The 27157-nt window shown below is 42.3% G+C and overlaps 1 protein-coding gene across 1 annotated transcript in view; it reads right to left on the reverse strand.

Moving 5' to 3' along the window:
* CERS6 (ceramide synthase 6) overlaps window positions 1–27157 on the reverse strand; it is a 118346-nt gene that overhangs the window by 20418 nt on the left and 70771 nt on the right. The window contains exons 5-6 of the mRNA XM_044417921.1: window positions 9883–9933; window positions 6867–6959 (exon numbers count right to left, since the gene is read on the reverse strand). Of these exons, the coding sequence (XP_044273856.1) occupies window positions 6867–6959; window positions 9883–9933 (144 nt within the window). The remainder of the gene's footprint in view (window positions 1–6866; window positions 6960–9882; window positions 9934–27157) is intronic.

A 27157-nucleotide genomic window follows, 5' to 3' on the forward strand; every position in this document is an offset into this window, starting at 1 on the left:
TGCATAATGAGGGGCAGCTTCAAAATCACCCCACAACAAGCCATGGTTTTGAAACAACCACACACCTCATCAGGTTCAGATGACATGGGAAGCCATGCACAGTGATGTGAGGGTAGGTGAAGTGTGCAGTGCACAACTGTCAAGAAGGGGACAGGGAAAGGAAGATGCCATGGCTTCTTTCCCTCCCATGGTCATGTGAACCTGACCAGTCAGTTTGTTATGGCCCTGGGTTTTAACCTATCCCAGGAACAAAGGGTTTGAACCAAAGCCTCTTCTACACCAGTTTAGCAACATGTAAAATGGACACATTTAGTACTGTGTGGACTGTTCTGCAAGGTTTTATGCAAAGGGGCTACCTGCTATCTTTCTATCACAGTTCTTTGGCTCTAGCTCACTCCCCAATATTCTACAAAACACTTGGAGGCAACCTCCTGTGATGGGAGAAATGTGCATGTGGGAATTTTGTTGTTGCCTTTTACACTGCAACATTATGTGTTGTCAGATACAATGAGGATAAGGTAATCAGAGCACTTAGTAAACTGAATCAGCCCTGTGCAGCAACAACCAAGTGAAAATGTGCTTGGATTTTGTGCTTTTTTTCTTTTTAATTGGTGGGGTACACCAAAAGAAACTGCTCACAACCATACTGTGAAAATCTATGGAGCCATTCTAAGTCTGCTTCCTCGTATATTTCATGTGAAAGAAGGTACCCAATCTCTTCTGTCAGATGTCACAAGGTATGGAGAAGCCCTTTCTGTTCATAGTCATAGTCACTGTCTTAACCATTTCTACCACTGTGCATTATTAGGATCAGCACAGCCAAAACAGTTTTTCTCCAGGGCCAACTGAGTCAGTGTATTATTCCTACTTTCATCTGGGTATCATCTCCAGAGCCAGCTAGATCTGTGAGCAGATTGCTTTTTCAGAAAGCTGGGAAAGGAATATATTCTCTCTCCCTCACCCCACAAGATAATTAGCAGCTTCAGTAAATGCCATACTGCCAAGGCCTTTGTTGAATACTCATGAATGCATGAATTAAACTTCTCCACACCTCTCTTAAACAGTTAAACAAGCTAATAAATCATTTAACTGAGGTAGCCATTTTCTGAAATCTTTTAAATACTAACCTCAAAATAACAACATTCCTTAAAAAGACAGCAGCTGTCATCCTATCAACATTTGGAAAATACATACATACATACATTTGACTAATGTTAAAGTAATGAAATAGTAGACCACCTCTATCCCTCTGTGTCTGTGTGTCATAGATACAATCCAAGGATGTATGTAAAGAAAACAAACCACACACATATGTATGCTCTTGGGCATGCACTGGGATGCAAGAGAAATTGCTTCTCATGCTCCATTGTGAGCTTGTTTAAAAAAATAATCTACTCAGTCAGGTGATTTTCACAGAATGTTGAGCTGATAATATGTGTTGGACCGCAGATACTGCTCATTAATCTTCAGTCAGGCAGAGATAATCTAGTGGAACTTATACCCGACCAATAACAGAAAGAGGCTTTTGAAAAGCAGCAGTCAGTTCTAGCACAAGCTATTTTTTTTGTCAGGAATATGCTATTAGGGTAAACAACAGAGTGAGCACATCTCCATGGCCCTTCATTTTTACATGGTGAATCATTCCTATTCAAGGATTATACCATTGCTGGACATGATTCAGTATCTCCTGGCCTCTCAGCTAGTTGACAGTGTGGACTGGAATCATCTCCACTAGCTCTCAAAGGCAGGATTTCTTTCAGAAGTTGGCTGACAAGAATTTGTGAAAATGGAGAAATGCAAAGTTCCAGTTGAGCCTATTACAACTGAAAGCTTAGAAGTGCATCTCTGACAACTGAACTTTCCACAGATTAGGCATCCTGATATGAGCCAAGCAGAACTGAATAATATGACCTTCCTCCCCACCCTGCTTACATAAATCCAGGAAGTACATTTGCAGTTGAAAACCCAGGACCCTGACGCAGGAAGCCAATCAGGATAGGCTGCTCACTGTGCATTGACACTGCTGAAGAGTTAGGTGCAGTCTTACTGAGGGGAGGAATTCAGCTGTGACAGAAACTTCCTCAGGTATTGAAACACCCAGACTGACCCTCCACCTTAACCCTCCACCCTCCAGCAGATGAAATGTTGCAAATACCTGAAAACAGGGCTGCTTCAGAATTATACAAGTGAATGCTGGAAATCATATTTGGCAACTATTAGTGTTCACCTGGATATAAATAAATGTTTGCTTGGGGTTGATAACTGTCACTCAGTCCTGGATGATCACTGATGAAGTCCAAGAGATGGTGAGGTTTTACTGAGGCTCCTGCTGGCTTACCAAGTTGTTCATCAGCCTGATGTCCAGTTGTTGCCTCTCTCCCAGGCTGGTGTTTAGGGTGTGGCTGTCAGGGACTGCATTTGGTGAGGGGGAAGAGGCTGGCGGATTATAACTTTTTTTTTCTTGCAAGAGGATTTTTAACTTGGGAACAGGGCAAGGTAAGGCTGAATAATTTAGCACCTGAAACTGAACAACTCTGTATTGATGATTTTATAAATTCACTCTGCCATATCAGCCACATAGAGATTTGCACAGCAGGCCCTACCTTTTTAAAAAGAAGAACCCGTGACATTTCATAAAACCCCAGACGATATCAACAATCATACGGCAGAATCAGGTTGGAGTCAGTGCAGCGCAGGGCCACAAGGTTGGTGGCTGGTTTGCAGGGGATGGGGTATGAGGCGAGACTGAGGGAACTGGGTCTCTTCAGCCTGGAGAAGAGGAGACTTGGAGGGGATATGTTGGTGACATACAGGTATGTGAGGGGATGTCACATGGAGGTGGATAGAGACCTGTTCTCTGCTGCAGAGGAAGGCAGGATGTGCTCCAACGGAGCAAAGCTCAGGGAACCCAGGTTCCATGTAGATGTCAGGAAGCACTTCCTGACAGTTAGGACCCCGAGGGTATGGAATGGGCTTCTACGGGAGGTGGTTGAGGCCCATCGGTAAGGGTGTTCAAAGATAGGCTGGACATGCACATGGTGGGCATGTCGTGAGCTGAGCTGGTTGGAGCTGGGGGTCAGACTAGATGGCCCGGGAGACTCCTTCTGACTCACTCTATTTCTATGTTTCTATGAATCCTTGAGTGAATGACTTGATGAGTGTTTACTTTCAGAGGACTTGGATCAAAGTGGACTTGAATGCTCCGGTTGTTGTTTCAGGTCCCCATCTGGGGCCAGAGAGCAGCACTCTCTCCTTTAATTTGGCAAGCCTCCTATTTTACAATGATTTGGAGATGCTGTCTGAACACTGTTTTCTGACCTCCAAAGTGGCTACTCAACCTCTGCAGGAAATCCAAGGATATTTCTTGTTTGCAATAGATGGCCCCCTGGCTCCACCATCTGAGTGCCCTTGTTGAGCAGGCAGACCTGTTGGATCCCAAAGCAGCCAAGGAAGGCATTGCAGATACAAAATCCCACTCAGACAGGGCTCTAAAGAATAGCCAGCATTATGGTAATAGGCTCACCAAAAGGAGCAATCTGGGAAAAATCAGACATACTATTTAAAATGTTGGGGAGCAAGGGCTGGTAAATTGTCAATATACAGAGTAAGTATTCACAAGAAAGCAAAAGGATTTGGTTTTAAATCACCATTAACAGTGTTAGATAATACTCAGGATGCTGAGATGAAGTACAAGCTAGTGAAGCAGGCAAGGTACCCAAAAGGGAGGAAATACAAATAATCTATCCAATCCGCAGTCCAAATTTACTTCAGGATACAGTATACAGACAGATCCTATCAGTCTAGTCTTGATGCAACAACAACCATCACACATCAAGGACCCCCATTACATAACAGAGATTGGTCTTGTTTAAGTTTAATGGAAAACAATCTCTTCTTCTCACATTTGGTTTTGCCTGAGATTTGCTCATGGTTCTGTAATAAGGTAGACAGTTTTTTGCAGGCACTGAGTCATTCTGCTCTTAAGGCCCTTATTTCCCTGTATATAATGGAAGTAGAATACCTCTCAAAGTCTAGAATTTTGATCTCAGTTTCTCTCTAGAATTGTGCTGTAAATTGTGTCTTAAAGGATAGAGCAGTTCTGGAGAGGAAGAGATCAGTCACCAGATATTTTAGAGATACTGCTAAACCTGTCCCAGTGAGACACCTGAGGGAAGTTCCCTAAGTAATCTTTAAGGGAGCAAAAAGTACATTACCTATTGAAGACTACAATGAACAGTACACCCAAATTGGGGTGGGTAATTCCAACAGGCAGCAAGTAGCATTATACAAATCAGGAAGAAATATAATTTCTTAGTCAGTTGATAAGCCTGTGGAACAAGTTGCATTGTACTGCTCTCATCCTGGGCCCTACCTCCTAGTCACTGTGCAGGTGAAATAAAATTACTTTTCAGAGGAAGAAGATCCAGTGAAACATTTCCAGGGATTCAGTTCCCTTGAGCAAGTGGGGCTACTGCATAATTTGTGTTTTCTCCAGGAACTACTTGAATTACCAGCTGATTAGAGGGGACAGGGCACAGGACAAAATTCAAGCCACATTTGCATGGAGGATTGGCTGCCTTGGCAGAGCTATTGCCCCCGATGAAGCTGTTTTGTTGGCACAATTTAAGCTTTGGCTCCCTAAGGCACAGGAATTATCCATTAGATATTTATTTTTCCTGGAAGCCTCTCCGTTCACACTCATTAAAGGCAGGAGGGTGTCCTTATTTCACCAATGGTTCTTTACCACCCAGGCTCACTCTCTCAGTTTCTTCAGCTGACTAAATGGTAGATGGGTTGAAAAAACCTCCCTAGTTTAGAGGTACTCATTGGAATACTTCTGGATGGCATAGCCAAAGAGTTCATTATGTATTTACAACAATTTCAGATAATTTCCGTACGAGAAACTTGGCTGGAGCTTACTTCCTGTTTACAACTGAGGGCTTAGAGAGGCTGTTCTTGAAAGCTGCTGTCAGGGATGCTGCTGTGGCGGAATGGCCATGTTTGTTTCCATAGAACTGCAGGGTAACTAATGAATGATAGAACACTAGCTGCACAAAAGCATTCTGATATTACAGGATGCCAGGAATACTTCCTCCCTTTTGTGTATAAATGCTTATGTTCCACAAGAAAATTTGTCACTGTCTCCCTAAGATGTGTGGCTGTCTTTGCATTCTGCCTTGGGACAATATGAAGGCCATCATTATGGCATTGTTTTGGGAAGTGACTTAAATGATTGGCTTGGACATACTAATTTCTGGCTCTTAATCATTTTGGACTTTGCCTGGATGATTTTCTCTGGAGAAGGAACATTTTTGAACATTTTAAATAAACTGTTTATTCACTTAACTAAGCAATACTGTTAATTCAAATGTTGAGAGCATGGGGCTGGGACTCAGATCTGGGTTCTAATCCCTTTTCAGCCATGGAGGCAACTGGGTGGCTTTGGGTCAGTCACAGACTCTCAGCCTCACAAGATTGTTATTGTGAGGGTAAGACTGAAAGGAGGAGGAGGAGAATGATGTAAGCAGCTTTGAGTTCTTTAAAAAAGAAAAAAGGTGGGATATAAATCTAATAACAAATAAATAATAAATTCATTACAGTTGAGTCTTGACCAGTCAACTGAATACAGTGGTACCTCGGCTCATGAACGCCTTGATTCACGACCAAATCGGGTCACGAACAAAAATTTCATGAAAATTTTGACATGGGTCACGAACTCTACATTGGGTGACAACCAAGATCGCAGCCATCTCCCCACCATTGCAGTTGTGTTCGTGCAGGGAAGAGGCGCGCGATCACGGGTGCGCTCCTGCAGGAAAGATGGGCACAATCTCGGCCATCTCCCCCCCCACCCCAACCAGCATGATCGCGGCCATCTCCCCACCCCCCGCATGGGGAGATGGCCGAGATCGTGCCCATCTCTCCATCCCCCAGCATGCCCTGGTCGCGCCCGTCTCTCTCTCCCCAGTGCGCCAGGATGACGGGTGTGTGCAGGGATGACAGGTGTGATCTCGGTCGTGCTGGCGGGGTGGGGAGATGGCCGCAATCTTTGTTGTTCTTTGTCACTTTGCTTCACATTTTTTTGATTTAAAAAATGGTTACAGAACGGATTAACCTTATTTACATTGACCCTTATGGGGAAATTTGACTTGACTCACAACCAGTTTGGGTCACGACCAGAGTCTTGGAACGGATTAAGTTTGTGAGCCAAGGTACCACTGTACTTGGATTGGGTGAAGTGTTCCAAATGTTAACTAGACAAAAACAAACACAGAATCTGTTATGAAATTTGCGGAAAACTCCAGTGCCTTCTGGAAGCTTCACAGGAGACCATGCCAGTACACATGGTGGTTCCTCCTCTTTACCACAACACACGGTGGACTCTGTAGGCAAGCCTGAGCCTGTGGTACTTGTGACTAGAGCTCTAACCCAATATAATGCCAAAGCAAGGCTTTTGTGTGTGCATTTGCTTCATAATCCTTGTTCAGAGATATGCACAGTTGCAACATTTGCATGAGTAGGAAAAACAATGCATTATGTGAAAAGGAAGAAACATGAAGCAAAGGTATACCCAAAATTGCATTTGTTTAGGCTTTATGTCTGAGCAAGGTTATGGTTAATGCAACATAGATCACACTACTAAAACCATTTCAGGCTAATCCAAACATGGCAGCCCATCTTGCAGGATGCATATATCTTATTGCCTGGAAATGTAGGCATGGCTGTGCACATTTGCTGTTATTAATCCAGCAGTGCTGAACTTCACAGCCAAAATAAGGTGTAACATGAACGTGCACGTCAAAGTTGGCTGCTACAGCCCTAGCCTGGTGCCTACTCATGTTTTTAGACATATGGATGGTGCTTACCTTTCTTTTGATGTCAATGAACTGAGAGAACATGAGAGACCAATAGAATGACAGCTCAACTATGTAGTAGTAATGAAGCTCAGGTGTAAGTGGCTAAAAGAAAAATATCAAAGTAAGAGAGAAAAGAATCAGGTAAGTTAAGTAACTCTGGACACTCTATTAAATCCTTACCAGAGTGGCAAAACCTTAGGCCATATATAAAATATTTCTTCTCAGATAAATTGAAGTTCCTTTCCTGCATTTGGACACTAGTTTTGAACTCTTCTTCAGTACTTAACGCAACAATAGTTACTATCGCTTGTTTGCACTGTCAACATTGTCATGAATTAGATGCAGGGCAAATCTTTTTATGGAATAGTAGTGATTTTGCTTCAGTTTTAAAATTAAAACCTCTCTTACGCACATTAAAATGTCTCTCTCAGAACCTGCTAGCTTGAGACTTATTACCTGTGATGTTTACTCTTCAGAATCTGAAGTCTTTGTAAAGTATCCAGTTTCATTTATACAGAATAGAGCCAAATATAAGTGTACTGACCAGATCAGATGGTGACCAAATACCATGTACTCTGGGTTGAGACCATCTCCAATCATTCTACTTTCTGTTTTTGGCTCCCCTAATTAAAAAAATCAATTAATTTGTTCTCTGTCCTGCACACACTATTTCACACTGTACTAAACTTCCAGTATAGCTTCCTACTGTAAGGGGCAGCAATGGGGAGAAGGGACTGGCAACAACTGCCTCCCCTCTTCCGCTGCTGGGAGTATCCCATGAGTGATACTCTGCCCATGGGAGTCTGGAGCCAACCCACTGTCCTGGCTAAACAATAAATGTAGCCATGCAGCAGAATGTTCCCTAACTGAGTACACAAGGTCTGGCTTCACTGGACCAATTTATCTATTCTAAATATGCCTTAAATAATCGGGAGCTATTTGCTTGGCAGGAGTGGCACATTCTTTTATTTGTAGTGCACTGAGGGCTAACTTGTCTGGTGCATGGGGGAAATAATGGATGGGTTATCTTCTATTTGGTCCCTGCTACCTCTTATTTCACAAGACTAAAAAGATATAGTTCAGTCTTCTTTGCAGGCTCATGCAAACTATCTCTTTGTACTTACATAAAGGGCAGAGGGCTATTTGTTAGGATTGCTATTCTTGTAATGAAGATTTTTCAAGTGGACTGATGGCTTGCTATTATTAAGTATTTTTTACTGGGGGAGAAAAATTCTGCATGGTAAACATTTCACTGTGCATTCTTTTTTCAATATTTAAAGACAGAAAACTATTCTTTGCAATAAGAACGTAACTCATCTTGAAAGTTAATTGAACACACAGGAAGATTTTATGCACGTTCAACTAGGAGAACACTTTAATGTGGTGCACTTTTCACTGGACTCAATGAGATGTCTGCCCTAAAGGTTCTTTTATACATTACACTTGCATGCATCACCAAGTGCACATTTGATAGGAGGATGTGGCAAATACTGCTTCTCTGACAAGTGTATCTGTAGGAAACACACATTTTCAATCTCCAGTTTGTTGCATCAATATTTTTAGAAACTAGAAAAACTAAAACCACCACAGCAACATAGAAACAGCTCCAGTCTGATGCATTACCGGAAGACATATGGCACAAGGGCTTCTGATTATTCTACCATCATCAGCTGCAGCCCTCCATGTCCCCCTGAAAGCAGTTCCAGAGGATCCCCCAACCTTCACTGGAGGCTTGCACTAGCTGATGCTGTTTTGCCCTACACTGCATTTTTAGTCTGAATCCAAACCAGCTGTTTGAGTGGAGGTTGCGCTCTCCCACTGATATCCCCACTGCAGCCCTGTGCACCATATCCCATGGGGTTCCAGATGACCCTTCCATGGTGGAAGTCAGGCAACCAATACTACCCACTGAACTGTGCTGAAAGTACAAGTGTTGCTAACTCTCTGGCCTGGTCATTTTGCAGAACAGCATGCCCTTTATTATCCTCCCTGTCCTATATTAAAGAAAAATCACAAGATCCTATAGTCCTATCCAGATTGGCTCTGACATCCTGCTGTTCTGCCATGCTATTAAATCATATTCGCTTGTCAGAACTGACTGTCTCAGAACGACATGCAAGAGATCTTGACCAGAGTGAGCTGCTAAAAATGCAGGGCTGCTTTGAAAATGAAGCAGGGCAGCCATTCCTTGAAGAAAGTATTTACTTCCCCTAGATTTTTATACTGTGCTCTTCTCATAGGGATCATTATTTTCACTTGAATTACTAAAATATGAGTGCTGATGTCAGATTTATGAGATCTGGGTGGGTACACTGTGCAACCGTATGAAAATTTCTAAAAATAAATAGACATCACCTCTATATAGCGAATAATTTAAAGTGCCTTTAAATTATGCAACAACTGCATAATTAAAGAGATGCATTTGCCTTGCCACTGACAGTGGAATTTTATTAATTATTTGGATATCCCAAATTTTGTCATCTACAAACAAAGGCATGCTACAAGTCAGTATGGATTTAAATGTGGTGTACTAGCTAGAACATTGAGCTAGGACCTGGGAGATCAAGGTTCTAGTCCCTGCTCAGCCATAAAACTCTTTGGTGACTTTGGACCAGTCACTAACTCTCAGCCTAACCTCCCTCACAGGGTTGTTGTAAGGATAAAAAGGAAAGGAGGAGAATATAAGCCGCCTTGGGTTGGTAAAGTTCTTCTGAGCTGGGCCCAAGAACAGGGCCCTAGGAAATCTGCCTCAAAAGGGGAGTGGGCCTCTCTCTAGGCAACAGAGAAGCTTCAAACACACTTTCCCCTTTGCTTCCCTCATCATCTCAGTTTCCTCAATGCTAGTGAGTGGAGGAAGTGAAAATGAATCCCCATTTCTTCCTTTGCCCTTCCTTCCGTTTCACCACCAGGGTCAACAGCGTAATGGTAGTTACAGCTCTTTCAAGGGCTCCTGCAATTTCATTCTCAGCATCTGATACTTATTTCCATGCAATCACATAGCTTGCTTTTTTTTTTTTTTTTTTACCTGATTGGGATATCCAATCCAGCACTGCCTGGTGCTCCACAGCCAGGGACTCTGAAAGAACAACGAGAAAGAATGAAGGTTAAATGTTGGGAAATACAATAGGACCCTCTGTACACCTGAATCAAAACCATCCAGTCTTACTAATCAAGACCAAACCCAAATGCCTAATTATCAACAATGTTTATGGCTTATTTACATCATGGAGTGTGGGAACTAAGCTAAGGCAAGATTGTTTTTCCAGAACAAAGCTGAGGAATTGTTGGTGGGAAAAAGCCAACAGCAGTGTAGAGTTTAAACACTGCTGGCTATTTCACAAATCTCTGGAATGTGTATCTGTGTAACCTGATCTAGGGAAGCGTGAATGTAAAAGGGCTCTTGTGCTGAATTTCCCAATTTCCTAAGTGACCAGGTAGCCAAGCTGGGTCAGTGAACTGCTCACCATATTAGATAATCTAATAATCAGTCTGTACTACAACCTAAGTACTACCATGCAGAATGAGGCTAAGACTCAGCTAGCCTATCATTTTCATTTCTGAGGCTTTCCAAACATGACAATGGAGGCAATGGTTGTTCCTTGATTTTTGCTCTCATCTGGTAATCTGAAGCATCCTGGTTCCATATACATAGAAGTTTTATGTGACTATCATGACAAAAGAGCCTTTTTAAAAGGAAAGGGCTGGGGATCGCTATTTTAACTTCTGTACAATCCAATGTCTTGCCCAGGGACACATTTCTTAGTGTCTTCCAGGCTCCCTCCCACCCAGATTCTTATTTTATTTCTTAAGATTTAGTTTATCTAATTCTTTTTTGTTTGTTTTTAATGGGAGACTAGTATGTTGCAAAGAGAATTGCTACCCTCCAACCCTATATTTATTTGAATTGGAAAGAGGAGGCTTGTATTTCAGAGCTCAGACTCCACTTCTGTCGTGTAAGTGGGTTCTTGAGCAAGTTATTTTTCTTTTAGTCTCAGCAATTTGCCTTCTGGGAAATTAGTGTTTTGTGCCATTTTATGAATGAGCAAGCCTGCCTCTTGGCAACCACTAGGTGCTTCCAGACTCTGCTCAGCTTGCAAGGAAAAGCATAGCTTTCACAGCTCGTATTTGTCCTTCCTTCTCCCATTTCCCTACCCCCGCCCATCACATCCATATTATCTGAGGGAACACAAAGGCTTGTATGCATATTTTCTTCAATAAACTCTAGTTGGGCTACTGATGAAAAGACCTGCGAAGTCACTGACTGGACTAAGTTGGCTACATTGCCATAATGGAAGACACAGCCTTGACTTTACAAGAGCTTGTTCACCCTCATGCATGAGGTAACTGTACCCTCTAGTGCAGGGGCCCTCAAACTATGTCCTGCGGGCTGCGTCCGGCCCGCCACGCTGATTTATCTGGCCCACCTCTGAGCTTTTGGACTCGCTCTGAGAAAACGATCTTTGAGCGAGTCCAACAGCTCTAGCCAGCACAGACCTACTCAGTGGGGAGATGGCCGTGATCGCGCCAGTCTGCACCCCCCCTGTTGGCCCCCCAACAGTCTGAGGGACAGTGAACTGGCCCCCTGTTTAAAAAGTTTGAGGACCCCTGCTTTAGTGAAATGAGGCACTGGAGGACAAAGACCACAGCAACAAAACTTCCATGCAGTGGGTTTCAGAAAGTTCCTTCATTCATTCAGCTACCAAAAATCACCTCAACAACTGCAATTTTTCAATAAACTTGAGATGTTTTGAGAATCTTTACAGGATGAAGTCCAAGACAGAAAATGGAGGAAATGCTCATGAACAAGGTGGATTTGATTTCAGCTAATCGATTTAAGTCACAATTTATATCACTAGTTAGTAAGAACAGGTTTAAATCATGACTCATTCTTGCGGGTATAATCTTAATATTTACAACCAGATGAAGATTTCATTTGTAGAATAACAACTTTTCAGATTAATTTTACAGTTATTTCAAAACATTATTGGTTTGGTTATGCTATTAGAAATGCATCATACATAGATAATTATAGAAGTATTGTGAGGTGAACCATATCCAGTTTAATAGGTTAACCACTCATATTAACCCTAACCCTGTACACATTTGAACAAGATAAAACAATTTACTGAAACTTATAAAAATATCAGTTTCACACTTACTGTGCTCTGCTTCTAAAAGTTTAATCACCAAGTTTTACAAACAGAGCCAACTGCTTACAAATGCCAACCCTATGCATGCTTAGTCATTGCTTGCCTCCTCTGTCTCAGCTGCTTGTATGCAACCTCAAGACGAAACACAGCTGCTACAGAGACCATTTGCCACAAGCCTTGCTTTTCTCTCTCTGCACCCTCCATTTATTTATTTATTTATTTATTTATTTATTTATTTATTTATTTATTTATTTATTAAATTTGTATGCCATCCAATTAATAACATCTCTGGCTGGCTAACAGCATAAACAAATTGATGACCCACTCTGGCTGCAATTAATAAAATACAATAGTAACATTTGATATTAAAACTTATTAAAATATTGATTAAATAAAAGGTCTTAATCTGGCGCTGAAAAACATATAATGACAGTGCAAGGCGGATCTCTCTGGGGAGTGCATTCCATAGTCAGGGCGCCACCACAGAGAAGGCCCTCCTCCAGGTACTCTGTCTCCTAACATCTTTCACAGAGGGTTCCCGGAGGAGGGCTTCTGTTGCCGATCTCAGGGGGCAGGAGGGCAAATAGGGAAAAAGGCGTTCCTTTAGGTATCCTGGTCCCAAGCCGTTTAGGGCTTTATAGGTAATAACCAGCACCTTGACTTGAGCCCAGACTTCGATGGGAAGCCAATGGAGCTGATAGAGGACTGGGGTTATATGAGAATAATGCCCAGTCCCCGACAGCATCCTGGCAGCTCTGTTTTGCACCATCTGAAGTATCCGGACTGTCTTCAAGGGCAGCCCCACGTAAAGCGCGTTACAGAAATCCAACCGGGTAGTAACCAAAGCGTGTGTTACTAGGCAATCTTCCTCCAGGTAGGGACGCAGCTGATGGATTAGCCAAAGCTGAAGGAAAGCACTTCCAAGGACAGCTCCGAGTCAAGGAGCACTCCCAAGCTGCGGACCCTGTCCTTTAGAGGGAATGCAACCCCGTCCAGGGCAAGGCCCAAGTCACCTACCCAGGAGCTCAAATCACCCACCAACAGAACCTGCATCTTATCTGGATTGAGTTTCAGTTTATTGACCCTCATCCAACCCATTACCTTGGCCAAGCACCAGTTCAGTACAGCCACTGCCTCACCTGAGTTAGTTGAAAAAGAGAGGTAGAGCTGGGTGTCATCAGCATACTGATGACTCCGCAGCCCAAAGCTCCTGATGACCTCTCCCAGCAGTTTCATGTAGATATTAAATAGCAAGGGGGACAAAATGGAACCCTGTAGTACTCCATGGCAAAGTTGCCATGGCGCAGAGCCAAAGTCCCCCAGGACCACCTTCTGGAATCGGCCGTCAAGGTAGGAGCAGAACCACTGCCAAGCAGTGCCTCCTACTCCCAATCTGCCAGCCTATCCAGGAGGATACCATGGTTGATGTATCGAAAGCCGCTAAGAGGTCCAGGAGAACCAACAGGGATGCACTCCCCTGCACAGGTCATTGTACAGGGTGACCAAGGCAGATTCAGTACCGTACCCGGGTCTGAAGCCAGACTGAAATGGGTCCAGATAATCAGTTTCATCCAAGAGTACCTGGAGTTGTCCCACCACCACCCGTTCCAACACCTTGCCCAAAAACGGGATGTTGGCCATGATCTATAATTGGCTGCCATCTCTGGATCCAGGGACGCCTTCTTTAGGAAAGGCCTGATTACTGCCTCCTTTAAAGGAGCGAGCACCTGGCCGTCCCTCAGAGAGGCGTTAATAACCTCCAGGATCCAGGAACCAATCCCGTGTTTGGCTTTGGTCGGCAGCCACGAAGGGCAAGGGTCGAGTAAGCAGGTGGTAGGACGTACTTGTCCATTGGGCCGCATTAACTGAAATTCATCCATTAATACCTGACCAGACGGAGTCATTGCTGTCTCCCCTAAGGGATCTGAATCAATTGTGACGAATGTGAGCTCGTGACAAATCTAAGCGATTTTCTCCTTAAAGTGCTGGACAAAGTCGTCACAGCGGGCCATTGATGGTGGTACAGGATCTTTCTTAGGGCCGGGGTATATTAGCCCATGTACCACTCGAAAAAACTCCGCTGGACGGCACTGTGAGGAGGCAATGGAAAGGGAGAAGAATTTCTTCTTCGCCGCCCTCACTGCCACAGCGTAGGCTCGATAATGAGCACATAAGTGTGTTCAGTCAGATTCAGCCCATAATTTCCTCCACCTACACTCTAGTCGTCTCCCAACCCGCTTCATCGCCTGTAATTCAGATGTATACCATGGAGATGGACGGGCTCTGCTTGGCAGGAGAGGACACTTAGGGGCGATCGTGTCAATTGCTCTGGCCATTTTCCCATTCCACAGTTCAACCAGAGCATCAACAGGAATGCCAACTTTATCAACCAGAAAATCCCCCAGAGCCCTCAGGAATCCATTTGGATCCATCCGGCTCCGAGGGTGGACCATCACAATAGGGTCCGCACCCTTACAGAGGGAAAGGCCAGCTCCAAGCTCAAACCTCATGAGGAAGTGATCTGACCATAACAAGGGAGTCAGACGCAAATTCCTCACCCTCAAATCACCCTCTTCCTGCCCCACTGAGAAAACCAGGTCCAGCGTGTGACCACATTCATGGGTTGGGCCCATGACATGTTGAGACAGCCCCATGGCCGTCATGGAGGCCATGAAGTTCTGAGCTGACCCGTTCAGAACAGTCTCAGCATGGAGATTAAAGTCCCCCAGGACCAACATCCTGGGGGACTTCAACACCAGATCTGAGACTATCTCCGTCAGCTCAGGCAGGGAGTCTGATGGGCAGAAGGGTACATGGTACACCAGCAGAATACCCAATCTGTCTCGATCGCCCAGCACCAGGTATAAGCACTCTAGACCTGGTCTCGAGGGAACAGGAAGCCCCGTGAGAGAAATAGAAGCTCGGTGAATTAAAGCAACCCCCCCTCCCCTCCCCTCCCCTCCAGACATGACTGGTGCTGAACCAGATATCCAGGCGGGCACAGCTGAGAGAGGGCTACATCCCTACCCTCTCCCGCCCAGATCTCTGTAATGCAAGCCAGGTCAGCCCCCTCATCCACAATTAAGTTGTGGATGAGGGATGTTTTATTATGGACCGACCTGGCATTAAGCAGCAGCAGCATCAGGCCTGAGGGGCAGTATCACTCATGCTCCCTCCCTCTCCCCATACTATAGTAAGTCACTGACAAATGCCAGTCTCTCTAATGTTGCTAATGAACCCCAGTTGCTCTAACCCAGATGAAGGCATCCAGGGTGAAGCAGAGGGTTTGTGTGCAGCAAGGTGGCCACTGCCCTCCCAGTGATCCAAGCTTGGGTACCCTCCCCCCACCATTTGCTGCATGGAATCAGGCCAAGGCCCACAGGTCACCCACACCTGCAGAGGCTTATTGCTTACAAGTCATAGAGATCAAGCCCAGGAGCCTAAACTTACAGTTTCCATACTTGAATATGTAAGTACCTTAAAGGTCTTCTTTTAAAACAAGTTAAGAAAATACAGAATTTACTATCATACACTGTTACACAGTTAGTACCTTCTTTTTCATTCCAAACTTTTTATCAGCAAGCCTGTAGGTTAGCAAGTGACTCTTACTTTAATCATGACACTAAATGTGGATTCTTTCTGCACATTCGAACAAGTCTTCTGATTAGAATTGCAAGTTGCTTCCTTCCTCCAACCTTTCCAGTTGTCTATAATGCCTGCTCTTCTTGATATGCAATGCTGCCTATAACAATTGCAGTACTGTGCAAGGCCCCTTGGAGTGTACAGTTCCTGTAATGCACATTCCAAAATTCACTGTTGGGTTATGCAGCTACTTAGGCCTGTGCAAGGCATTGGAGAGGGAGGGCGGAACAGCACTGGGTGAAAGAGGCTGGGGTATCTGCCTGCTGCTGAGCATGCATGGTCCAACATACACTTTATGTCTCTTTTTAAAAGGTTGGTTGGTCTGATATGCTCATTCTGCATGACATATCATCTTGACCTACTCTGACAAGCATTGGAAATATTAAATTCTATTATTCAAAAGGACCGCAGAACAAGTAAATGGAGAAATGATATTATGTATAACACATACACAAACACACTTTCCTTTCTAGCAGGGATTTGTCGCTGCCAAGCGGGTAACACCCCATCCTATTCATTCAAGAGGAATTGTTCCCACTTTCTAAAGCATATAACTAAAGCAGGATTTTGTAAATCCTTAGTGACTCCTTTCTTTTGGCAAGGTTTACTGAGGCTCTCTGTGCCAGGCATACTTAGCTTCCAGTACCCCCAGAGTATTACAGCCAGGGAAATAAAGACACAGTGTTTTCCAAAAAATGTTGGGTGTTCTCAAAAGGTATAATCTCTCAGACACTATTCCTGCTCACACCCACCTTATAAAGGAGTTGCAATACGGTGCTGCTTAGAAAATTCTCCATGGGAGGTAAGCAAATGATTCAACACTGTACACTTGCAGTGGGCTCCTACTATCCAAGCAATCATTTTTTAAACATAAACAATTTCAAATAGAATTGTATTTGCCCTCCCAAATTTCTCATTCTCTTATTACAACAAATATTTAAACAGTTTTTTGTCCTGCCAGAACAGAGATAATGGGTTGGCTCCAATCTTTTCATGAAAGTGGCTCTCTTTCCCACTGCAGCATCCTCATGTATTCGCAGCAAAATCTGCGGCTACATGAGGGACTCCCCACTTGCTAGAGAAAATATGGATGTGCACAGAGGGCTGCAAGGAGGAAGGGGAAAGCATTGATTCCCTTCCACTTGTGGAGTTACACCACCATATCTCATTCATAGAAAAAGGTTAATAAAGATGAGATGAGACCAGACTAGACCAGATTAAAAAAAAAAAAAAAAAAAAAAGCAAAAAGCAACCCTTCATACATGCTTTCTTCGAGCAAACCCTGCTGAAATTAGTGGGATTTTCTAGCAGGCAAGCTAAATTTACTGAGAATTTAGTAAGAAAGCAAAAAGTTGCTACTGTATTTTTTTTAATCTAAGAGACCTTTAGATGTCCAAGCTACAGATGGAGAATTGCAAGGAAGAGGCAGACACTACCTTTAGGCCATTCAATGACTCCACAGAAGATACACGATTTTGGCTTCAAAACTCAGTTCCATTCTCTGTTCCAGGAATTAAAATGGTTCAAGCCCATGGCTATTTCTTTATTTGTTATATTTATATCCCATCTTTCCTGTTTCAAGAAACTCAAAGCGGCTTACATAATTCCCTTCCTCCTGTCAATCTTATCCCTGCAACACCAACAACCCTGTGAGGTAGGTTGGATTGAGAGTCTGTGACTGGCCCAAAGCTACCCAGTGAGCCTCCATGGCTGAGTGGACAATCAATCAGATCTCCTGAGACCCACCCACCCCACCCCACCCCACCCTACCCTCTCTGTTAACCTTTAAAACAGGGAAATGTTTCATAAGCCAGCTGTCTGCAGCTTATAGGGAAGTGCTAATGCAGAGTAGACACAACAGAGGATGTTCTTATTATGAACTCTGCCCAAACTCAGTGCTTATAAAAAATTCCATTGTATTAGTCTGTCTGTGTAAGGGATTGAAATATTCATAACTTTCTGAGACTCAGGTTTCCCTTGTCAGCAGCCTAACTGTTCTGTAGAAACTAAAAACTAGGACAATCTATCAACATTAATGTGCAAGAATAGATGGTCTTGGCAACACAGCCAAATATAGCAAAATATGAAATCATACTCTGCTTTGATAAGCTGAAAAGGAATTTGTTCTGCATCCCTCACTGGACTCTGTAGTATATTCCATGGACAAACCCCTATCTTTATATAGAATCTTTCCAGAGATAACCCAAATTATTTGAGGAGACATTTTGAATGATGTAATTTACACATTATGCAAACTTTAGTCAAGCTGAGTATAAGTGCACAATTGGTCATTTGCCCAGGACTGAGGTGGAGAAGGAATATGAAACAAGCAATAATACTTGCAAAATGGAAAAGCAGTGGGTTACTGATAAGCTATGTTGGCAATGCTAACATCTCCTTTATTGACAATGCAACATAAAAGTCAACTGGTTTCCAGGCCTTTGCCAGAAAATAAAACTGCACTGGAGTTAAGTTGCCACATTAACATCAGGTGGAATGAAAACTATCATCAGTGGTCTTCTGTTCTGAGATCACTACGCAATATATGACTCTATAAAGCAGGGAAAGAAATTTTTTTCTTTTTGCTCAAAGGGCCGCAATGGGTGTTTGCCATTGCTAGAGCTGCCCCCCTTTTCATCACTGGCAAATGCTGAAGGTTATAGAAAATGCCAGACTGGCTTTAAAGGGCCACCTGTTGGCTGCATTTTTTGTAGCTTCAACTGTGTAAGTCACTGACTGGCTTAGATTACAGCAGCTAACTAGTAATTATTATTATTATTATAATAAATTTTCCACATTTGTTGGATACAAAATCCTTTAAACAAACAAACAAACCGTGAAATGTTTCATCTTGCCTACATCTTCCCAGTCATTCTTTCCAATTATTGCCTTGTGTGAGCCTGAGATCCCTGGAAGTGCTCCACTGAATGAGCACTTTCTTAGTTGCATCCTTTTATTTCACCATTTCTATTCACAATTGCCTGCTGTATTTTCTTTTGCAACCACCCTCTTACCCAGAACTACCTACTCATCCGACACATTCGGCCTAAAGAGCAGTTTGTGCAGCAATTTATTCATTTGATGGAGTAACATTCTCTTAGTGAGTTACCACCTTTTGTTCACAGGGTCCAAATGATACCCTCATACCAAGGCTTTCCTCCTGACTCTGCGCTTCCTTTTTATGCCTAGATTCTTTTACTGCTTGGGTATTTCCTTTCCTACGGTATTACTCAGCACTGATGATCCCAGATGTCCTACATTTTGTTAAACCACTGTCAGCACAATCAATTTCTTTTGAAAAATGAGTCTGTTAGAAGAGATCTGATTAAGCATTCACCTGAAACCCTAGTGCTCAAACAACAAATGTTAAGGAAGATCTCTAGGAAAACTGTCTGCAGCAGCAGGAAATGACAGGCATGGAGGGAACTGCTACTTATTAGGGCAACAGACACATAGAAGAGCTAATACTTGCTCCATGGGGGCAGAATTTATAGAGCTGCTCCTATTCCAGCCAAAAGCTTTGTCAGAAGACAGAGATTCTGGAAAGGGGAAGACTGCCGAGCTACTGTTCTCACGGAAGAGTATCACTTCAAAGGCTAAGGGCCCTATATGTAGATGGCATACCTGAGTCAATGTAGAGCCCACCTTGGGATCACTTTCAGCACTACTTCTAGCTTCCTTTCCTCAGCTCAATTCTTTAAGTTCAATACAGCCTTCCCCAACATAGTGCCCTCCATATGTGCTTGGTTTCAACTCCCACCGTCCTTAGGCAGCATGGCCATTGGCCAAGCAGGCTGACCATTTCGAGAGATGTAGCCCAACGCATCTGGAGGGCACCAGATTGGCTGAATGGGTGGTTTAATGGTTTCTTGCAGTTCCCAGACCTCCTGAATATCTCTGCACAAGCACAGTGTCATAAACAGATCTGCCACCAATTTGAGGGCTTCTGGTACTGCAATAGTTTCAGTACTAACCCTGAATCAAGCAATATGTTGTTATTAAAATTAAAGCAGGAATACTGATTAATCTTCTTGTAAGTACAATGGGTACACACTTAAATGATAGGACAGCAGCTTTAGCATTCACTGACGTCAGTGGGATGTGAGGACGCTAGTTGTGCACAGGATGCAGTCTTCGGCTCCAATCCCTCAAAGTGCTCTGCTGGCAGAAGTCCCATTCAACATAAGGCATCTCTATCTGTACACTTTTGCCAATGATCTACATGAACAAACACCTGTTAAGAGTTTGAAGAATCCTAAGTGGATTGGAAAAGCACATTTCTAGCAATCATCCCTTCAGCAAGTGAGAAATCTCTGGTTGATGGGTTTTATTTTTAAACAAAATAAAAATATGGCATGAAAGTTAAACTTGTCATCTTAATAGCAGGCACTGAGATGAATTTCCAAAAGCTGGTTTCAACCCCCCTCTTGAAAGGTGTCTTTAGTGAGAAAAATAAGAGCACAGTCAGAGAGGGGTTTAAATAGGGTACAGAAACACAATACTCATATGCAACTTAATTCCCACCTTATTTCTTCAGATTCAAGGTTTCTGTTTATCCTTGCCCTGACCCCATCCTTGCTATTCATGAACAAATTCTCTCCTCTTTCTTAATGTTTGTCCAGTGAGTCTTGTTCTTCTACATGCTGCGCATTGCATAATAAAGTGTTTTGCTGTGTTAGTTTAAACTGTATCAGGAAAAAAAACCAGTTTAAAAACTCTTTCCTTTTCTTTTCGGAAGGGTATTGTAAATGCAAATGCAGACCTAGTTTACAAAAAAACAAAACAAAACAAAAACCCAGCAGAAATGTCTGGTTATATTCTCACACTGACTACTGAGAATAAGAAAGGATTCCCTCTCCAGCCCCTTACTAATGTAAAATTTTATAGATATTAGCCAAGCTATTACAAGGCCATATAACCCACAAAGGAAGTGAGTATGTATAGCTTTGACATTACTAGGGAACAGTACAGGAATGCCATGTAAAGTACACCAAAATAATTATGCACAATCATAGTTTACTTCCAATGAATGAATGGGTGGACAGCTTTCTTCTTCTTCTTTGTAATAAAATTATATAAAGACGGAACTTTTATGCCTTTACTGCCTCTTTTCTGACAGTATATGTAAACTATTATTATATGAGAAATGATAGTTTATGTTATCCTAGGCTATCTGAGCCTAAAGTAAAAAAGAATGAAGAATTAAACAATTAGATGCCTGCTCTCAAGAAGAACAACCAACTCCATACAGAAGAAAAATACAGTAATTCTCTCTGTCTCTGTCTGTCTGTCTCTCTGTCTCTCTCACACAGAGAGAGAGAGAGAGAGAGAGAGAGAGAGAATTCAACATCTTGGAGTGCAAGTTCAGGATAATTAGATTCAGGATCACTTCTCTTTTAAGTATTTTTAAAGACAGCAATGGTGGGTAAAAACTGGCAAAAGGCTGGCTTTTCCTTATGCTTTCTATTCACATTTAGAGTAAAATGAGGATTCTGGTCTACCATGGGAGCACTAAAGGCAGTAAAGACTCAGTTCTGAGTAAAGGGCATGTATTGACACACAATTTCACAATCATACTCAGGGTCATTAATGTCAGTGAGAAAATTCACAGTGCACATGGGGAGGCACTGCTGCTAGTCCATTCATTCATTCATTCATTCATTCATTGGACTATAGAATTGATGTATATAAACGCAATAATTCGAAGAAATTTATTTGCTTATAGAAAATATGCTCACAAATCTTTTCAATGCTTAATTTATATTACAAAGGAAGCTGAAACAATGACAGCCACTGAACCTTAGCACAATTTTTGTACATCAGCAACCACTGGAATTTTTGATAAAAGAAATTTTCCTCCCCATCACAATATTAATTGTGAGAGGCTTCTGAACCAGAAACATCTGGGCCTTTGACTCTCATGTTTTAATCCAACAGCTACCACTGGTTAAATGCTGGATGCCAGATGTTCCTTCAGGAGGTCTCTGTGTTGGACAGCTCCATAACTAGGCTGACCATTCCTTTTGCCAGCCTTTCCTTGGGAACACGATTAGTGCATGAGGCACATATACGGGGGTGCAATTCTGAGTCAAGAATCATTGAAAAGACAGAGAACACTGAACCAATTGCTAGCCAGTGATTTTTCTGTTATAATCTCAGCAAACTTTTCCTCTTCTTCATGCAATTTCAAGTATTTATGAATAAATATGCATTTGAAACTCCAATGAGGGAAAAGAAACTACATGTAAAGATTGGGTCTAGAGCAGAGAAGTGGCAAGCAGAGAGGATCCAGTGCTTGCTCACACTTCTTCATTTGGAAGTGCCCTTTCCCAACTCTCTTTTTAAGTATGGCAGGCTGAGGCACATCACACACAATTCATGTAATGTGTAGTTAAGCATTCTGCACATGGTAGGTCAAAAAGAAGCCCAGCATGGGTCATCATTTGAGTAACAAAGCCACTTCTAAAAAATAAAAAGGCTTTATTGTGTGATAAACAAGACCTGTGGGCATAAACAGAAATTCCACCAATTTCAATTGCTTTTCAGTATGAGCCACGAAGTTGCCCTTTTATTTATTTATTTATTTAAAACATTTTTATGCCGCCCCCATCGCAACAAAGCCTCGGGGCGGCTCACAACAAAAACAAAAATATACAAAATTATACAAAAACAAAAATATTAAAACCTGGTGCATCTCGGCTTAGAAATTTTAAAATCCTACACAATAAATTAACACTTAAAATAAGTTTTAAATAAAAAGGTCTTAGCCTGGTGCCAAAAAGCAAATAACGACGGCGCCAGGCGGACCTCTCTGGGGAGCGCATTCCATAGGTAGGGTACCACCGCAGAGAAGGCCCTCCTCCGGGTACTCACCCTCCTAATATCATTCACAGAGGGTTCCCAGAGAAGGGCATCTGTTGCTGATCTCAAGGGGCGGGAGGGCATATATGGACACAAGCGTTCCTTTAGATAGTGTTATGTTCATTCCTGTGTTGCTCAAAACTAGAAGTGTGGAGGTGTTCATGCAAAATGAACGACCCAGTCTTCCCCAAGATGCAGCTGGACCTAAGCATTTAAAGAATATGGGTTGATGGTTCTCCAAACAAGGGAATGGGAAGCACAAAGATGTAGTTATGCTTGCTAAGGCTTTGGCAACTCTTCTGCATGAAGAGGACTGGTGCTGCTTAAGATGTTGTTTAAGATTTATATATAACTGTATAAGATCTATATAAGACACAATGTGTGAACTCATTAACTAGCATCCATGCACTGTTATGCTAAACTTACTTTAGTGCTTTACTGACATCATCATATTGCTTAGCACTGAAGAACTGGATAGGGCCTGCCTTTGTGTACACTGGCTCTGCTAAACAATCCGGTAAGATGAGCAGCTAGCAAAGAAACACCCCTAAAAGAGGACCATTTAACATTGCCAGTACAACTGGAATTAGTTAAGACATTACTTAACTAGGGCTTGCATCCATATATGCCCTCCCACCCCTTGAGATCAGCAACAGATGCCCTTCTCTGGGAACCCTCTGTGAATGATATTAGGAGGGTGAGTACCCAGAGGAGGGCCTTCTCTGTGGTGGCGCCCCACCTATGGAATACGTTCCCCAGAGAGGTCCACCTGGCGCCGTCGTTATTTGTTTTTCGGTGCCAGGCTAAGACCTTTTTATTTAAAACTTATTTTAAGTGTTAATTTATTATGTAGGATTTTAAAAAAAATTTAAGCCGAGATGCACTGGGTTTTAATATTTTTAGTGTACAATTTTTGTATGATTTTGTATGTTTTTGTTGTGAGCTGCCCCGAGGCTTTGTTGTGATGGGAGCAGCATAGAAATGTTTTAAATAGATAAATAAACAAACAAACAAATAATACAAAGATTTTCTGGCTGAGGTAGCTCCAGGACCATCTGCTTGTTCCAAGAGTGTAGGTTTGCCTAATGCTGGGAACAATTGAGGGCAAAAGAAGAAGGGGATGGCAGAGAATGAGGTGGTTAGATAGAGTCACTGCAGCAGTCGGTGTGAGCTTAAGTGGACTCTGGGGGACAGTGGAGGACAGAAAGGCCTGGAGGAGTGTTGTCCATGGGGTCGCGATGGGTCAGACACAACTTCACAACTAACAACAAGCCTTTCCCAACCTGATGCCCACAAGATGTTTTGAAATCTAAGTGCCATCAGTGTGTGGTCTGGTAGTTAGACTGTTTGACTGGGACTTGGGAGACCCAAGATCTGGTCCCCACTTAGCACTGAAGCACAGTTTGGGTCAGTTTTTATGAGGATAAAATGGTATGGAGAAGGATATGTAAGCTACCTTGGGTTTCTTGTAAGAAGGAGAAAGGGAGGGTTTAAATGCAATGAAATAATAACATTAATCAGCTTCATCCAGCATGTTCAATGGTCAGAAATGCTAGAAGTTGTAGTACACAGCACCTAGAGGGTATCTGGTTGTAAAGGTAGCCCTAGAGTGACCAAAAAAGGCAGAGGTCTTACTTTCCACTGAAGGTTGAGAGATTGACCATGACCATCCCCTTCAGTTGATCTTTGCCCATGAACAGAGAAACACTGTTGTTTGTAATGTACCTCTTCTGTGGCTGCTTTACTTGTTAGCAAAATTGTGTTGTATCATTCTTCCTTTGTGAGCTGGATTTCTATTCCTGGTCTATTAAATCCTCAGTATTTATAGGAGGAAGAAAATAAATATTTTGCTCCCCTGTTCAGCCCTCAACTGGGGATTTCAAGGAAGATTTGTGAGTGGAGAAAAATATACTGTACTTCTACCCTGAACACCATGGTTCATTCAGTGACATATCCAAGATCAAAGACTGAGTTAAATGCACCAGTGGCATTTAATAATCTAGTTTAGTATTTTCACCAAACTTTATTTTTCACTGTTAGTATATCTAAACAGATTTTCTTTCCTTCCTGTTTTCTTCCGTTTTGGTTTTCAAGCATATTACCATAATGAATATATGGTAGCCCTATCTACAATTACCTTTATAAATCTGCAATTAACATGTGAAGGGACATAAAAGCTTAAATAATGCAAATGCTTCATTTTATTCTGTGCATCTTCAATATTCTTCAATATACCATTAGTATTCTGGGACAGCCACTTGTATATTCTAATATAATATCTAATAAGAAATTCTGTTGAGCCAAAATTTACCAGAGGGCTAAATTTCATTTTTCTCTTTTGGCCATCATAATAAACAAAGTACTGACAAGTTCATCAACAAGCATTACTTTAGGTTTACATCTCACATACAGAAGATAAAGGAAAACTTTTCAGACAATCCTTTGGAGTGATCTGGCAAATTTAAACTTAGCTCCAGTGATCTCCAGTTAGAATATTTGCCTTTTTTTGAAGTCAGTTTGAAAATATTGTATTCTGAGCTCAGTATAAATGTATACAGTGCAAGAAAAGGGTCAAATAGCCCACAAATAACAAAACTTTTTTGAAGATAATTCTTACACTTTCACACACAAACACACCCATCCAATTCTGGGCACCAAGATTTAAGAAAGATGCAGAAAATTAGAAAAGGCCCAGAGGAGGGCAACAAAAATGATCCAAGGTTTGGAAACACTGCGTTATGAGGAGAAACTGAGAGAACTGGGCATGTTGAACCCTGAAAAGGTGTCCCTCTATAAGTACCTCAAAGACTGTCATAAAGAAGAAAGTCAAGATCTCTTCTGGCTGATGCCAGAGTGTAGGACATGGAATAATCAACTCAAGTTATGGCAATCCAGGTTCAGGTTCAGGCTAGATATCAGGAAGCTTCCTCATTGTCAGAGCAATATGACAGTGGAACTTGTTGCTAAGAGAGGCTGTGGGCTATCTCACACTAGAGACATCCAAAAAGAACTGGACAGTCATCTGAGTGGGACTGTGTAAATTGGTAACCTGCTGGCATTCTTGGTCCCTTCCAATTCTACCATTCCATGATTTTATCACACACACTCTTTTGCCTGCATCATTGAGCAGCATCAAAACACACCAAATAATTCTTTTCTTAGTGGGATTTTTCCATTGCCACATTCAAGCACTTGTTTATGTATGCATTTATGAGGCGGTCATATAGTTCCATCATGGTCCAAAACCATCTCAGCTCTTTATCACATTGGAGAGACCACCTCCCTGATTCACCTTGGGAACAGCGGCTGAGGAAACCCTTGTAGCATGTTCAACATACAAAGAAGAGGAAAACAAACACAAAAATGGAGAGGCTGTATGTCCTTTGTTTCTTGACTGGTTCCTCACATACAAATGACTCCTTCCACAAAATTGCTCAGTTGCAAGCACTGTCCCTTAACTACCATGCCACCCACAAAGGTAATAAGAAAAACATACCAGTATCAACAGAGTACACATCTGAGGAACTAAGTCTGGTCTCTTTCATCAAGAGCAAATTTCCTAGCAAGCAAAGCTGCCCACCTCAGAGCAGTATTGCCACACCAGAGTAACACCTGAAGTTATTCGCTGTCCTGTTTAGGCTCAGCTTGGCTGGTCAGTCTTGCTTGGAGCTTCCACAGTGAGCTATCTCAGGTTCTGATGCTGGACTAATACCATGTGCTCCTCACAGTTGCCTGCCTGCTAAGCTCTGCAGCCAATCCAGAACTGCAGGTACCCCAAAGCCTTATGCCCCAACTGGACACTGGGCACCCTAGCAGGTGGGCAGCAGGTATATTTGGTTTTTCACATACTTGTCAGGGGCGAAACAAAACACTTGTGCTATTTGCATTTTAGGTACAAGGTTTTCCTGACACAAAGATTAATCATGACTATAATAAAACAACCTGCAAATAAATGTTCCTTAGAAGAAAATCTGCATTCTTCAGTGGAGTACTTGGATACATTCCAAGAGGCATACTGTTAAGCCAAAATCTCATTTTCAAACTTATTCATAAACTAAACAGAACTTCTGATGTAGAGATGTAGCAAGTCAGTAGTATTCATATAGTACTTCAGTGAAGATGTAGCCACGTTTTCATACCATTCTGACTTTCAATGGGTTATTTTTAAAAAGTTTCAATTAAAAGCAAAGGAGCAGCATGTGAAGCACCAAAAGATTACACTGCATGTATATTATCCACAGTATACCCGGGAGGGGGTGGTGGTGAGGGCATGGGCAGATAATGACGAATTGCTCAGAAAGCATTTGGCATCAAATGATTGAGTTCTGGGATTCAGCGAGGTTCTTGCCAAATGTAGAAAAATCTTTAGAGGGGAGGCCATAGCAAAAACTAAAGAAACAAACAAGAACTAGTGTGAGATGGAGAAAAACAGGGAGGCAATAGGATTGAGGGAGGACAGACACACGAAATAGGGAGAAAACAGGATGTTCAAGATAGAGACAGCAGCTTCAGAACCTGGCTGTTTTTACAAGGCTCTTAGATAAATAAATAGTTACATTTATCTGACTGCATTACATATACTACTGATTTAGTGAGTTTTGAGTGAGCAGGAAAATGTACTTGTGAAAGGCAGAAGGTTAAAAACAA

The sequence above is a fragment of the Varanus komodoensis genome, unplaced genomic scaffold (assembly GCF_004798865.1).
Source record: "Varanus komodoensis strain SLA01 unplaced genomic scaffold, ASM479886v1 scaffold9, whole genome shotgun sequence".
Lineage (NCBI taxonomy): Eukaryota > Metazoa > Chordata > Lepidosauria > Squamata > Varanidae > Varanus > Varanus komodoensis.